The sequence below is a fragment of the Bubalus kerabau genome, chromosome 1, assembly GCF_029407905.1.
Source record: "Bubalus kerabau isolate K-KA32 ecotype Philippines breed swamp buffalo chromosome 1, PCC_UOA_SB_1v2, whole genome shotgun sequence".
NCBI classification, from domain to species: Eukaryota; Metazoa; Chordata; class Mammalia; order Artiodactyla; family Bovidae; genus Bubalus; species Bubalus kerabau.
This window is the reverse complement of record NC_073624.1, coordinates 54,840,518-54,856,557: the sequence shown is the minus strand read 5'-3', so window position 1 is coordinate 54,856,557 and position 16,040 is coordinate 54,840,518. Positions and strand designations below refer to the sequence as shown.

The following is a 16,040-nucleotide window of genomic DNA, read 5'->3' as shown; positions in this document are numbered from 1 at the left end:
GCCTCATGTCTCCTGAAGAACATGTGATGCTTAGGCTCAGGAAGACTCCTGGAGACAGCCAATTCCAGCCAGCAGGCCACCCACCCTTAGCCCTGCCATAGGCAGACACTCAGTGGACACCGCATGGATCAGGCTGCTCATTTCAGAGAAGGAGGCATCAGGGCACCTCTTGAGAAATCAGCCTGAAGCACCGAGGTTGCCTTATCAGCTCCTCCCTGCACACAGGCCCTTTTCTGTCCTCATTAAATCTTCACTTTCTGGTGAGGACATGGAGAAAACATTTCCAGCTTTGAAGATAATTGAGGGCACTTAGTGAAGGTTTAACTGATTCATTAAATGAATGACTTATAAAATATTTAAGCCATTTTAAATAATTATAAGCAATTCATTCAGAGAAGCACAATCACAAGGCTTTAAAGTCAGACCAGGCCCATGTGAATCGTTATCTCTGAGCCCAGTGGCCTGGTGACCTATCTATGAATTCCTCAGTATCCTCATAGATAAAATGGTGAATATAACCACTCCATAGGCTTATTCCCTGGTGGCTCAGAGGTTAAAGCATCTGTCTGCAATGCAGGAGACGTGGGTTTGATCCCTGGATCGGGAAGATCCCCTGGAGAAGGAAATGGCAACCCACTCCAGTATTCTTGCCTGGAGAATCCCATGGACAGAGGAGCCTGGCGGGCTACAGTCCACGGGGTTGCAAAGAGTCGGACACGACTAAGCGACTTCATTTCACTTCATAGGATGAAGAGTAATAGTTCACAGTTGTGGAGATTAAATACACTGATGCAATATGTATACAGTGCTTAGCATTCCACCCGAGTCTCGATTGCTAACAACAACAACAACAGTAATAATAAAACAGGACAGCACAGAAAGGATAAACAAGTCATTTTGGTCTTTCTAAGACCAACATCTGGCCCAGTGTTTTGCTAAATGGTGTTTTGGACCTGAAGAAACACCTCCTGAACATGGATAGTTTTACAACTACACTGAAGTATTCAAATGAAAAAATTTAGAGGTTGAAGGTAGGAAATTGTTTACCATGTGTTTAAAAACAGCCCTTTCTGACTCTAGTGTCTTAATTTGTTTTCCCTTTCCAGTGAGTATAAACTATGGAAGTAGACACCCCTGAGGTCTACATGGAAGTAAAGTGTGTTTATGGGGACACTGACTACTTTTTCCAAACCTGTCATTGAAGAACATGATCTGCTAATGGATTTTTCATTTATGCTTAAGTCATAATTTACATACAGTAAAATTCTCCTTTTTTGGTGTAAAGTTATACAGACTTTGATGAACCTAAACAGTTACGTAACAAGGACCACAATCAAGATAGAGAACAGCTAGGTCATTCCCCAAAATACTCTTTGTAGTCAAGTTCTCCCTCAACCCCCAAACCCTGGCAAATACTGATGTGTTTTCTGTGCCCATCACCGTGCCTTTGCGATTCCTATGATTGGAATGCTACAGTATGTACCTTTGTGAGTCTGGTTTCTCTCGCTTAGCATATGCGTTTGAGATTCATCCATGTTACAAGATCAGCAGTTCATTCTTTCCTAATGTTTCATAGTCCACCATCGTCTACCCAGTTCATCTATTCACCAGCTGAAAGACATTTGGGTTTCCAATTTGGTGCAACTAAGGATAAAGCTGCTATGAACATTCACGTACAGGTTTTAATGTAAACATTAGTTTTCATTTCACTTGAGAGTAAATACTTAGAAGTGGGAGTCCTGGATTGTATATTGAATGTATTTTAACTTTATAAGAACTGCCAAACTCTTCCAAAGTGCCTGCATCATTTTTTCATTCCCACCGACCACATGTGAAAGTTCAAATGGTTTGGTATCCTTGATAGCACTTGGTATAATCAGATTTTTTTTCATAATATCAGCCAGTCTGATCAGAGGCATTTTATTGCAGCTTGTTTTAATTTCTGTGGTTCATGTGCTTATTTGCTATTAATGTATCATTCAGGTTGTTTTCTTACTACTGAGTTTTTAGAGTCCTTTAACTATTTGAGATATGTCTTTTATTTGGTATATGACTTATAAATGTTTTCTCAAAGTCTGTGGCTTGTCTTTTCACTCTCCAAACAGTACCTTTTGAGGAGCAAAAGTTCTTAATTTTGGTGATGTCAAATATTTCAATTTTTCTTTCATAAAAATTGCTTTTTGTATCACATCTAGAAGTCTTTGCCTAACCTAATATCACAAAGATTTTCTTCTATATTTCCTCCTAGAAGCTTTGTAGTTTTAGGCATTACTTTTAGGTCTATCATCCATTACAAGTTAACTCTAGCATGTGACTCATGGTCTGAATCAAAGTTCATTTATTTTTATACAAATATCTGATAATTCCAGCATCATTGCCTTTGGGCCCTTGTATAAAATAAATTAATCATCAATATGTGGATCTATTTCTGGACTCTATTCTGCTCCATTGATCTATGTGTTTATGCCTTCACCTTAGCACACTATCATGATTACTGTAGCCTTATAGTAAGTCTTGAAATTAAGTAGTGTAAATCTTCAAATTTGGTCATTTTCAAAATTAACCTGGTTACTCTAGTTCTTTTACTTTTCCATATAAAGAATCAGTTTATCAATTTCTACCCAAAAAATCCTGCTAGGATTTTAACTAAAATTGCAGTGACTCTATAAAGCAGTTTCAGTTCAGTTCAGTTCAGTCGCTCAGTTGTGTCTGACTCTTTGCGACCCCATGAGTCACAGCACGCCAGGCCTCCTTGTCCATCACTAAATCCCAGAGTTCACCCAGACTCACGTCCAACGAGTCAGTGATGCCATCCAGCCATCTCATCCTCTGTTGTCCCCTTCTCCTCCTGCCCCCAATCCCTCCCAGCATCAGAGTCTTTTCCAATGAGTCAACTCTTCGCATGAGGTGGCCAAAGTACTGGAGTTTCAGCTTTAGCATCATTCCTTCCAAAGAAATCCCTGGGCTGATCTCCTTCAGAATGGACTGGTTGGATCTCCTGGCAGTCCAAGGGACTCTCAAGAGTCTTCTCCAACACCACAGTTCAAAAGCATCAATTCTTTGGTGCTCAGTCTTCTTCACAGTCCAACTCTCACATCCATACATGACCACAAGAAAAACCATAGCCTTGACTAGACGGACCTTTGTTGGCAAAGTAATGTCTCTGCTTTTGAATATGCTGTCTAGGTTGGTCATAACTTTCCTTCCAAGGAGTAAGCATCTTTTAATTTCATGGCTGCAGTCACCATCTGCAGTGATTTTGAAGCCCAGAAAAATAAAGTCTGACACTGTTTCCACTGTTTCCCCATCTATTTCCCATGAAGTGATGGGACCGGATGCCATGATCTTCGTTTTCTGAATGTTGAGCTTTAAGCCAACTTTTTCACTCTCCACTTTCACCTTCATCAAGAGGCTTTTTAGTTCCTCTTCACTTTCTGCCATAAGGGTGGTGTCATCTGCATATCTGAGGTTATTGATATTTCTCCCAGCAATCTTGATTCCAGCTTGAGTTTCTTCCAGTCCAGCGTTTCTCATGATGTACTCTGCATATAAGTTAAATAAGCAGGGTGACAGTATACAGCCTTGACGTACTCCTTCTCCTATTTGGAACCAGTCTGTTGTTCCATATCCAGTTCTAACTGTTGCTTCTTGACCTGCATACAAATTTCTCAAGAGGCAGGTCATGTGGTCAGGTATTCCCATCTCTTGAAGAATTTTCCACAGTTTATTATGATCCACACAATCAAAGGCTTTGGCATAGTCAGTAAAGCAGAAATAGATGTTTTTAGGGACAACCTAAAATATTGACTCTTTTAATCCATAACCACAGTGTATCTGGGATTTTTTAAATTATTTTTGTCAGTGTTTTATAGATTTCATCTTACAGATTTTGCACAATTCTTGTTGTATTCACACCTGAGTTTTGACTTTGGTGTTAAGTTTACTTATATACTTTTATTTCAGTTATCAGCAGTTTCATGTTAGTTTATAGAAATGTAATTGATTTTTGTTTATGTGTCCTGTGTCCTGAGAACTTATAAATTCATGTATTAGTTCTAATGAATTTTTGGAGATTGTTTTGAATTTTCTATGTGGAAAATCATATTGTCTGAGAATCAAGAAAATTTTCATTTCTTTTCCAATCTGTATCCATTTTGAGTCTTTTTTTCTTACCTTACTGCACTGACCATGTTATGTTTTTTATACCATTGGATTCAGTGGGCATAATATTGTTTAGAATTTTTTAATGTTCAATATTTGTTCTAGATTTTAAAGAATTTACATCTATGTGGGGCTTCCCTGGTGGCTCAGATGGTAAAAGCATCTGCCTACAATGCAGGAGACCTGGGTTCGACCCCTGGGTTGGGAAGATCCCTCGGAGAAGGAAATGGCAACCCACTCCAGTATTCTTGCCTGGAAAATCCCACGGATGGAGGAGTCTGGCAGGCTACAATCCATGGGGTCGCAAAGAGTTGGACACGACTGAGTGACTTCACTTCACTTCATTAGGGACATTGGTCTGTAGTTTTCTTGTGATGTATTTGTCAGGTTTGGGAATCAGAGTAATGATGCTCTTTGTATAGAATGAACTGGGAAGTGTTCTCTCTTCTTCAACTTTTTAGAAGAGTTTTTTTATAATTGATAAGATTTCTTCCTTAAGTGTGAGGTAATATTCACCTAGAATCCATCGGCGTGGAGTTTTACTTGTGGGGAGGATTTTAACTTCAAATTAAACTTTTTAAATAGATACAAGGATATTCAGGTGATCTATTTTCACTTGAATGATCTCTGGTGTGTGTGTGTGTGTGTTAGTCACTCAGTCGTGTCCAACTCTTTGCGACCCCATGGACTGTAGCCCGCCAGGCTCCTCTGTGCACAGGACTTATCAAGCAAGAATACTGGAGTGGGTTGCCATTTCCTTCTCCAGGGATTGAACTCAGGTCTCCCAAATTGTGGGCAGATTCTTTACCACCTGAGCCCCCAGGGAAGATCTTTGGTAGTTTGGAACAATGAATTTATTCACCTCATCTACATTGTCAAGTTTTTTGGCATAAGTCTTTCCTAGTATCTGCTTATTATCCTTTTAATGTCTCTAAGATTTGTAGCAATGTCTCCTCTCTCATTCCTGCTATAATCTGATGAAAAATAATTTCTAAATGAAGGCAGTAGACTGAGATCATCCTGAAGTTACAGAGTATGCCTTTTGATCTTGTGTCTCCAGTGTTAATTGAAATCTAGAATATAAGCTCCATGTGGGCAGGACGGCTGGCCTTCCACCAGCTGCCCAGGGCTGCGCTTTCCTCTGAAGCAAGTCTTGGTCCACTTAAATGTCCAGACACTCACTCCTTGCTAAGCTTGTTCACAGCAGACCCTGAGTGAAGCACTATGGACCTGCCTGGTGCCCTGCCCATATACAACATAACCATCCCCATGCAAAGACCCACTGACTCATCACCTCCCAGCAGCCTAAGAAGCATAAAACCCCTGGGGTTGTAACGGGGATGCGTTAATTAGTTGATTGTAAAGTCAACAGCAAATGCTCAAGAAAGGGCAGAAGGTCTGACAGGTCCTAGTACAGTCCCTGACTACATGGTGATTCCCTCCTCTCCCCTACGTAACCCTAGATGATGCCTGCACGGTCTTCAATTATTTCTTAGCCCTGGCACCTAGCAGATGCTTCATGCATCTTTGCAGAATGCTTGTGTGCAGTTTCAAATGAATATATCTGCCCTTTGATTCCCCAGAGTGCCCGGGAGGAGCAAGGTCCCCCTGCAGTGGCCAGGGCCGTTGTGCTGAAGGCATGGAAGGAAATGGAAGCTGCTTATGCCAAGTAAGTTCAAAACAGTGTTCTCCTCCTTCCTGACTCTGCTCTCTCCTTACCTGTTGTCCCTCTGTAAACACGCACTGGGTGAAGACTCTAAGAAGCAGCGATGTTAGTGGGGGTGGGTGGGGGAAGTGTATGCACGTTACGGGCTGGGGGGCCTTAGAGCAAGTCAGTTAACTGCTCAGCCTTAAGTGAATCCATCTGTAAAATGAATTTAATAATAATACTGAAGCAATTATACTTGTTGAAAAACTGAGATGAGAACAATGCAGGGCTCTAGAAATTGTGTCGTTGTTACCCTTCAAAGTCACCACTATTGACAGACTAGTCTTTAGAGCTGTACTCAGACCCATAGGTGAGCGCTTGGTCTGCCAATTGAGGAATTTCTTTGCTATCCCATGAAAGGGACTTTTTGCAAGCTTCAAGCCTTACACTATGGGAATACAAAGAAATCCTCTGAAAAGAATTGAGCTCAACTGTCTTTAGAAATGCAAAACTGAGAATGTATTCATTTCACCCTTGGGTGGATTTAGGATGTGGCCATCAGTGCTGATTCTCTAGTTATACCTTTGAAGCAACTTTCTTCAGAAGAGCTCCAGACTCTTAGCTCCAGACTGATTCAAGGAATGAATGTACAAATTAAAACACAAAAAAGAGCAAAGAAGAAAGAGAGTTTCAGGACAGGCACAGAGGGAAGATCCATTTGAGAAACGAATGCTGACCGGATAGTCAGAAATCTATGGTCTTCGTGGGTAACACAGATTGCTTGGGTCTAACACCCGCCCCCCTGGTGTCCTGCAGGAAGGATTCAGTGGAACAGCCTGTGAAATCTGCGCTGCTGACAACGTATTTGGGCCCAACTGTTCAGCAGGTATGTCTCACTTTGCTGTCATCAAATGCATTTGTGAAGGTCCAAAGTCGGACATGGCTTATACACCTCAACACCCCGGAAATAAAGTTCCTTGTCGGGGAATGCAGAACAGTTCTCCAAACCAAGGCTGCACAGACAAAACAACGAGTTGACACCAAATCTTTTAAAAGGCAGTCTGAAAGGACAGACACTATGTCTGTGGTCGGCACTTGCAGGCAGCCACTCACCAGGAATGCTTCCTGACAAACTTGGGGGTATAGGATTACCTCGCTCTAGGCTCCAGGATCCAACATCCACCAGTTGTTTTCCTGCCCAGCTACTCCCGAGGTCTTTCTAGACTGTGGTCTCAGCACTGACCTTCTCCCCAGGGGCCTCTATATCTACCACAGGTCCCAACACATTCTAACCTATCCCTTCCTTTCGGGAGTTCACAAAAACCTGAGGTCATCAGAGATTGTTGGTCCCATTTTGCAGATTATGGATTTGTCCCCAACATGGGTTTGTCCACTCTCTCATTGTTGGTTCTCCCCAAAGCTGACCCATTCTGCCAACGTTCTCATATAAGTAGCATATTTGAGAGGGGACCCAGGGAAACACTAAGAAAGTGACATAGAGGAAATAAAGGGTGTGCTGTCAAGCCAGAGACCAGCGTGGATGACTAGAACTTAATCCCCTGGGGAACTCTGGAGTCTGCAAAGAACACTCACCTTGGAGTTACCTCACCTGAGAGGAGAGGGAGCCTCGGGGTAGTGGGCAGAATAATGGAACCCCACTCCCTCGCCGCCAAAACGTCCACATTCTAATACCATGGACCTAGGAATATGTTGCCTTCCATGGCAAGGGGAAATTATGGTAGCAGATGACAGAGGATGAGATGGTTGTATGGCATCACCAACTCGATGAACATGAGTATAAGCAAACTCCAAGAGTTGGTGATGGATAGGGAAGCCTGGCATGCTGCAGTCCATGGGGTCGCAAAGAGTCAGACACGACTGAGCAACTGAACTGAACTGGAATTACAGTTGCTAATTATCTGACTTTACCATGAAGAGATTATCCAGGATTATCCTGGTAGACTCAATGTTATCACAAAGGTCCTTAAATGTGGAGGAGGGAGACAGAGACAGAAGATATAGATATGTACCTTCTGATGTGTGAAAGATTCCAGATGTGATGAGATGTAAGAGTGGCAAGATGGGAGAAAGACTCCATCTTGCTGGCTTTGAAGGTGGAGGGGGCCACAAGCCAGGCAGTGTGGGCAACATCTCAAAGCTGAAAAAGGCAGGGGAAGAATACTCCCCTCCAGAAAGGAGTGGAACCAGCAACATCTTGATCGATCTTAGTACAACTGCTTTGGATTTCTGACCTCCCAAACTGTAAGACAGTAAATGTGTGTGGTTTAAGACACTAGGTTTGTGGCAATTTGTTACAACAGCAACAGGAAGCTAACACATGTGGTCATTAGGGCAGAGTCATTCATTTCCCGGCACTTCCAGCCCCCAGTGAAGCAGCCGGTGGAGCAGCCATCCCAGGAAGTGTCCACGGGCTACTGCTGCTGGAGGGGAGCTGAACACGTGGACTTGGTGAGGTCTGAGAATGTGGGCATGGTAGGGACAGTGTCTGCCAGAGCCTTAGTCTCCCAAAAAAGGATAGGTCAGGGGACCTTTCTCCAATACCACTTTGGTTTGGCTTTTATGGAAAAATCATATTTGGTAGGTACTGCATTGATTTAAATATTTTTGGCAAAAAAAAATACAGACATCCCACCCCTGTAAGTTTGTGCACTCTATAGCAAGTTTCCTTTGTAATAATGAAGCTATTATCTCCCTCAAATCCATGGGGTCCTTGGAGGCCGATGCTGTCTTTATCTGCTTCTGTCCTGACCCAGAAGCATGGGTGTTGGGAGGCATGGTGTCAAGGTGATTAGCTTTAGACTCAGACTGGGTTTCAGTCCCAGGGCTGCTGCAAATTGTGGAAACCTTAAGTTTACTGAGCATGCTTTCTGCATCTTCTTCTGTAAAAATAGAAACAACATTGCCTCCTTTAGAATTATCATGAGGATCTAATGAGATAATCGGTGCACAACAAGTGTTAGCAATTATTATGACTATTATTAATACCTACTATTTCCTAGTGTTCCCTCCCAATCTTATGTTTTTCTTAATCCATCACTTTATAAAAGAGTGTTTCATAAGAGTGTTAGCAAAACCAAATTTAAACCAGATGTTAGCATTCTGAGTGTTTCTTTAACATTATATTGGATTGGCCAAAAAGGTCATTCAGGAAAACCTGAATGACCTTTTTGGCCAAACTAATACATTAAAAGACAGTAAAATGTAATCAACCAATTGTTTACCAAGAACATGATAAACAAATTGTCTCTTCCTTGCCACAATACAGTTTAAATCACATATTTTAAATAAATACTGAAATGGGAAGAAAGAAGCCCACACTGCTTACTTAGCCAGAAAGCCAAGTAATTGTTTGTGGATAAAAATTTAGAAAGATGAGCTCATGTCACTTCCAGGAAACTGGTGTTGGTTGCCAATGAGCATAGACATACATGGAAATTCCAAACATTTTTAATTTAAAAAGTGGCCTCTCTATACACTCTTTGTGCCATGGGGAAAGGGCAAGTGAAAGGGAACAAGGTGGTTTGTTGAAAATCCAAATTTTTGAGCCAGAAAATTGGAAACCTAAACTGAGACTCGGGAGATAAGACTCCCAGTTCTTAGTTCCAACAGAACTTTGTGAGATGATGGAATGTCCTGATCTTCATTATCCAACATGGTAGCCGCAAGGCATGTGTGCATGCTAAGTTGCTTCAGTTGTGTCCAACTCTTTGCGACCCCTTGGACTGTAGCCCACCAGGCTTCTCTGTCCATGGGATTCTCCAGGCAAGAATACTTGAATGGGTTGCTGTGCCCTCCTCCAAGGGATCTTCCTGACCCAGGGATTGAATCTGACTCTCTTATATCTCCTGCACTGGCAGGCAGATTCTTTACCTCTAGCCCCACTTGGGAAGCCCCTTAGCTCATGTTACTCAATTTAAACTTAAATAGCCTCAAGTAGAGGAGAAGGCAATGGCACCCCACTCCAGGACTCTTGCCTGGAAAATCCCATGGACGGAGGAGCCTGGTAGGCTGCAGTCCATGGGGTCGCTAAGAGTCGGACACGAGTGAGTGACCTCACTTTCAGTTTTCACTTTCATGCATTAGAGAAGGAAATGGCAACCCACTCCAGTGTTCTTGCCTAGAGAATCTCAGGGACAGGGGAGCCGGGTGGGATGCCGTCTATGGGGTCTCACAGAGTCGGACACGACTGAAGCAACTTAGCAGCAGCAGCAGCAGCAGCCTCAAGGGGCTAGTGGCTCCCATATTGGATAGTGTAGCTCTAGACCATAACGGCCAAGGGAGCAGGCGTCAAGTCACGCTGGCCTGAGTTTGAAACTAAGTCTGGTTGCTATGGGATTTGAGGCAAGCTATTGAACCTCTCTATGCCCTCCTCATCTATAAAACAGGAATAATAATACCTGCCTCATGGGATTAACTTGTAGAAAAGCTCTTAGCAGCATGTCATGAGCACTTGGTGAAAGCAAGTATTGGTGTTAAGTGAGGACAAGAGCAGTTGTACAGTAAGGAGAGCATTCATTCACCTGTGACTGCAGGATGGCTCAGTGATGCTGACCATTTCCCATTGGCAAGAACTGGGGGAACCTGCGAACCTTTTTAGCCAAGCATCCACTGGGTGCCAGTGTTGTTTCACCCACTGAGGCGCTGGCCGTTGGCAGTGGCAATGCTGCCTGTAAGTAGGACAGCTATGAGTTGCAGTTTTATTTTTAACACTGACTTTAATCTGCTGCCGGAGCACTCTCCTACCTGATTCTTGGTGTGCTCAGAGGTAATTTCAAGCTTCATTTATCAAGGGTGTTCATCTCAACCACCAAGGCCCTCGCCTGCTCAGTGCCTCACCCCAGGTTAGGGCAGAAGACAAAGCCCCCTCTCTCTCACATGACCCCAGACCAGTCCCACAGTCCTGCCATGTTAATAATAGCCGAACGCCTGCTGGGCACCAGGCAGTGCACAAAGCTTGACACACAGAATCTCTTTGGAACAGCTCTGCAAGCTGGGTTCCTTGTGTTATGAATGAAGAAGCAGCGAGGTTGCTCAAGGTCCTTCAGCTACTTCAGGAATAGAGGCAGGATTTGACCCCAGGTGTCTTACTCCAGAACATGGGCGCCCAACCACTGCACCATTCAGCCCCTGGCACACATCCACCTTGCGTTAGACCCCTGACAGGCGATGGGCATCCAAAGAGGGGGAAGAATAGCTCCCCACCCCCAAGGATCTGGAAATGTGGGTGATGCTTCTGAGCCAGTGTGCACCACACATGCAGGATGCTACAGGAACATGAGAGGGCAGCCTACTCTGCCGAGGGGCGTGGCACAAGGGGCTTTGTGCCCTGTCCCTCTGACCCCAATGGTCATGGCTTTGGCTGCTTTAGGGTCCCATACCCCAAGGTTCACATGTCTCTACAGATTTGCTGTAGCTGGTTTCACAAATGCCCAGGGCTCTTTCAGTGACATTTGGGAATCCCTCTGCCACTCACATCTCCTTCCCAAGGACACTTTCTGGGCAGTGACTGGCAGCAATGGGTGTCAGAAGCTCCTGAAAGCTACTGTGCCAGGTCAGTTAATCCAGTATAGAGATCGTGCCAGAAGGCAGGACACGGGGTGTCTGAAAGGGAAGCTTAGGGAGGAGGACAGCCCTTTGTAGTTAGCATTGAGGTTGAGAGCAGGGGCTGAGTCACATTCGACTCCCCTCTTCTGCCCTTGCACCCCCTCCACCGGGTACATGACAACGTTTAGGACATGCGGCATGGCTGTATCTTTTAGAGTCTGGCCGTCCCACTGCACTGTGAGCAGCTTGAATCCAGATGTTGTGAATGACTTATTTGCATACCCAGTGCCTAACCCAGTGCCTGCCACTCAGTTGGAACTGGGTAGATATTTTTTTAATTGAATTAATTTACATCTTTGCTACCAAGTCCATAGTACACTCCCACGTCAACCCAGTTATCTCCACGACCAATTCGACTTCCCTCTGGAACTCTGTTCAGAAGGCTACAGCCAGAGGTTGACATCAAAGTGCTTTGCTAATATGGAAACCATGCTAAATTGATTTTTGAAGGGAAGATGATAATTGCAAATCCATTTAATTCTTCAATAATTTGAAGAAGTTCTGGAGCTAATTGTCTCCCAGTTTTTATATGTAGCATGGGGTTAATTGTCGTATCTCCCCGGGTGCTGTGAGCGTCAGATGAGATCATGCCTGTAAAGCATGCGACAAAACGCCTGGAGGAGAGTAAGGGCTTGATAAAGGGTCAAGCAGGACCAGTGCTAGGCCAAGGTGAAGAGGAACATGTCTTAGGTGCAAAATTTAAGGAGGCATCAAAAACTCAGTAATTGAGAGAAATCGTTTTTTAAGGTTAGGGTGGCTGTGACGATCTGTGGCACACCGGGTGATTTAAAGACATGAATGTATTGTCTCAGTTCTGGAAGCGAGAAGCCCACAGTCTGCATGTAAGCAGGGCCAGGCTCCTTTGGAAGCCTCTAGGAGAGAGTCCTTCCTGTCTCTTCCAGCTTCTGGAAGCCCCGGGCATTGCCGGGTGTGTGGGCACATCACTGCAGTCAGCACCGCGGTCTTCACTCGATCATCTTCATGCTGTCTGTGTCCTTGCCTCCTCTTGTAAGTCATATTGGACTGAAGCCGCTCCACTCCAGCAGGACCTCATCTTAGCTACTTATATCTACAGTAATAACTCTACTTCCAAATAAGGTCTCGTTCTGAGGTCCTCGGAGTTAGGACTTTGGAGGAGACGCAATTCAACCCATGACAATGATATTTTTAAATTATCAAGCAAAACATCAAAATGTTAAAAAAAAAAAAAAAAAAGAGAGAGAGAGAGAAGCAGGATTCCACTCTGCATTTGAAATCCCCTGCTTCGCTGTCCTCACCCTAATCCAGCAGGATGCTGTCTTTATTCAAACTGAGCTATGCAGTTGTCAGTATTGTTATAAGATGCTCTAAAAGATGTTGTAGGGAAGCAGAAGGAGAGGGAAAGCCTTCCGTGGGATTCTAATGGAATAGAAGAGAAAAGTAGAGAAAGAGAAACAGAGCCCCCGACAGCTGTCAGCCAGTTGCTAGCCTGGCTGTTCCCAGCCGGGCCGTGGTGTGGCTCTGCTGAGCATATGCCGTGTCACAGAGTGTCGCCATCCATGATTCCTCTGTCTGTGCTGGAACAAGACAAAAACTAGGCCACCGACTTGTCATGCCTGAATAGAGAAATAAACAGCGACAGAGGGCAACCCAACCGCCACCTGTCCCGGTTAACACGAGTGGCTACTGCTACTTCTCCAGGACCGCCGCACCCCACCCCCACCCCAGCACTGCCCATTTGAACCACTGCTGTGTTCCTGGTGATATTTGGCTGGCACCACAAAATGAATAGTTGCAGCAGAATGTGATAGTGAACAAGGTACAAAGAAAGTATTGCTGGAGCCCAGAGAGACACAGGTTCTGTTCTGGCACCTCTGAGATGGCACCACAGAGGAGAGGGGCTCTAGCTGGCCTGGAAGGATGAGGATTTCAACTGCATGCAGAAGGGAGCACAGTGGAGGCCAAAGCATGGAGTTGTGAAGTACAGCATGCGTGTCCTGCCACCTCCGCTGGGCACGGTCTTTCCCAGGACAGCTCCACCCCCATCTCTCCCTGGACAGCCTTCCCATTTCTTCGTGGCCAGCCCTCATAGCCACTGACTCATTACTTGTTATGTTCAGTCAGTAAGTCTTATCTGACTCTTTCAAACCCCATAGACTATAACACGCCAGGCTCCTTTGTCCTCCACCGTCTCCAGGAATTTACTCAAATTCGTGTCCATTGAGTCAGTGATGCTATCTAACCATCTCATCCCCCTTCTCCTCCTCCCCTCAATCTTTCCCAGCAACAGGGCCTTTTCCAATGAGTCGGCTCTTCACATCAGGTGGCCAAAGTACTGGAGCCTGAACATCAGTCCTTCCAATGAATATTCAGTGTTGAATATTAGGATTGACTAATATTAGGATTGACTGGTTTGATCTCCTTGCAGTCCAAGGGACTCTCAAGAGTCTTCTTGAGTACCACAGTTCAAAAGGATCAATTCTTTGACACTCAGTCTTCTTTATGGTCCAATTTTCACACCAGTACTTGATTACTGTTATGTCATATGACTTGTATGTCATATCGTATGCATAGCATTGATCACACCATGTTGTGATGGGCTGCTTTCTCCTGCCTTCCAATTGTGAGCTCTTTGTGGGCAGGGACTTCGGGTCCTCAGTCCCGAGCACAGCAGCCTATGCATCGATGTTCAATACCTGTTTTGAAGAAAGTGAGCTAGTGAGTCTTCCCATGCACTTAGATACTAGGATATATAAAATGAAATGGTGAAAGATGAACATGAAAATTGTTAAAGATTGGAGTCGGCTTGGAGAGGACCGTGTTTTCCAAACAGGAATTTAGATTTCATTAGGTTAGCAACTGGGACTCATTGAGATATGTGGGGGAAGATCACCTTGATGCCGTTACTGATCAAATGAAATGGAAAACATGCAGAGGTGAGAAGTCAGACAAGAAGTCCAGGTAAAATGCTACTGCAATAGTCTGGGCAAAATAGGATAGAACCTGCAAGAGGATGGTTCCCGTGGAGATTGAAGCTCAGAGAATTAAGGGGGATGTGTAACAAAGAATGCAAAGAATGTGAAGGTTTATTAGATATTTGGAATACTTAAAACTTAATTCATCTGGCTTTTCTGGCATGATTAGGATTTAAGCTGGTGTCTTCTTAATAATGTTTCACTTGAGCTAATGTTAAATTGACTTATGTGTACTAAACACATGCATTGTAGGCAGGATAGTGGTCCCCTCAGAGATATCCATGTTCTCATTCCTGAAACTTGAGAATATGTTAGGCTACAGGCAGAGGGAAATTGAGATTGCTAAATAGGTGATTTACAATGAGAGAAGTTGCCTGGATTATCCAGGGGGGCCCAATGTGGTCACAAAGGTCCTCGTAAGTGGAAAAGGAAGGCAGAAGAGAGAGGACCAGTAGAGATGGCAATTTGAGAAGGATCTGGCCTCATGTCACTAACTTTGAAGATGGAGAAAGGGATCAGGAGCCCGGGAATGCTGGCAACCTCTAGAGGCTGGAAAGGCAAGGGAGCGGATTGTCCTCTAGAGTCTCTAGAAGAAATATAGCCCAATGAATAACTTGATTTTAGTCCAGGGAGACATAGTTCAGACTTCTGACCTTCGTTGTTGTTCAGTCACTAAGTCACGTCCAGCTCTTTGCAACCCCATGGACAATAGCATGCCAGGCTCCTCTGTCCTCCACTATCTCCTGGAGTTTGCTCAAATTCATGTCCATTGAGTCAGAGGTGCTGTCTAACCATCTCTTCCTCTGCCTCCCCTGTCTCCTTTTGCCTTCAATCTTTCCCACTGTCAGGGTCTTTTCCAATGAGTTACCTCTTTGCACCAGGTGACCAAAGTATTGGAGCTTCAGCATCAGTCCTTCCAGTAAATATTCAGGGTTGATTTTATTTAAGATTAACTGGCTTGATCTTGAAGTCCAAGGGACTCTACAGAGTCTTCTCTGGCACCGCAATTTGAAAGCATTAGCCCAAGGAGACATACTTCAGACTTATAACATACAAAACTATAAAATAACAAATGTGTGTTGTTTTAAGCCACTGACTTTGTGGAAATTTGTTACAGCAGCAAAAGGAAACCCATACAATACACTTCACAGGGGGCTGGACAGAGGATGCTGGTGACTCAGTCAGACAGTAAATCTTTCTACAAATGAACCACAAGCTGAGTGCTAAAGAGATGAATATTTATTTCAAATGTGCTTCATTTCTCATTCCTTTAAAAAAAACTTTATTTGGCTCTGTCAGGTCTTTGTTGCAGCATGCAGCTTCTTCATTGCTGAGCACGGGCTTCTCTCTAGTTGTGCCGGGGCTCAGTAGTTGCAGCACGTGGACTTAGATACCCAGCAGCATGTGGGATCTTAGTTCCCTGACCAGGGATTGAACCTACGTCCCCTGCATTGGAAGGCAGATTCTTAACCACTGGACAACTGGAAAGTCCCTCATTTCTCATTCCTGAAGGGATCTGTCACGGGGCTGAAAAGTCATCTGTTTCAAGCTAGTCAATGTGGCTTAGTTATTCTCTAGCCTTTTGAATTTCTTCTTTACATTTGCATTGCCCTCATCATTTGGGGAGTAGATTTCCTGTAGATTCCTCCTGC

General features: G+C 44.2%; 1 protein-coding gene across 1 annotated transcript in view; it reads left to right on the top strand.

Moving 5' to 3' along the window:
- Positions 1–16,040, top strand: part of STAB2 (stabilin 2) — a 167,842-nt gene that overhangs the window by 14,843 nt on the left and 136,959 nt on the right. The window contains exons 4-5 of the mRNA XM_055575011.1: positions 5,745–5,830; positions 6,626–6,695. Of these exons, the coding sequence (XP_055430986.1) occupies positions 5,745–5,830; positions 6,626–6,695 (156 nt within the window). The remainder of the gene's footprint in view (positions 1–5,744; positions 5,831–6,625; positions 6,696–16,040) is intronic.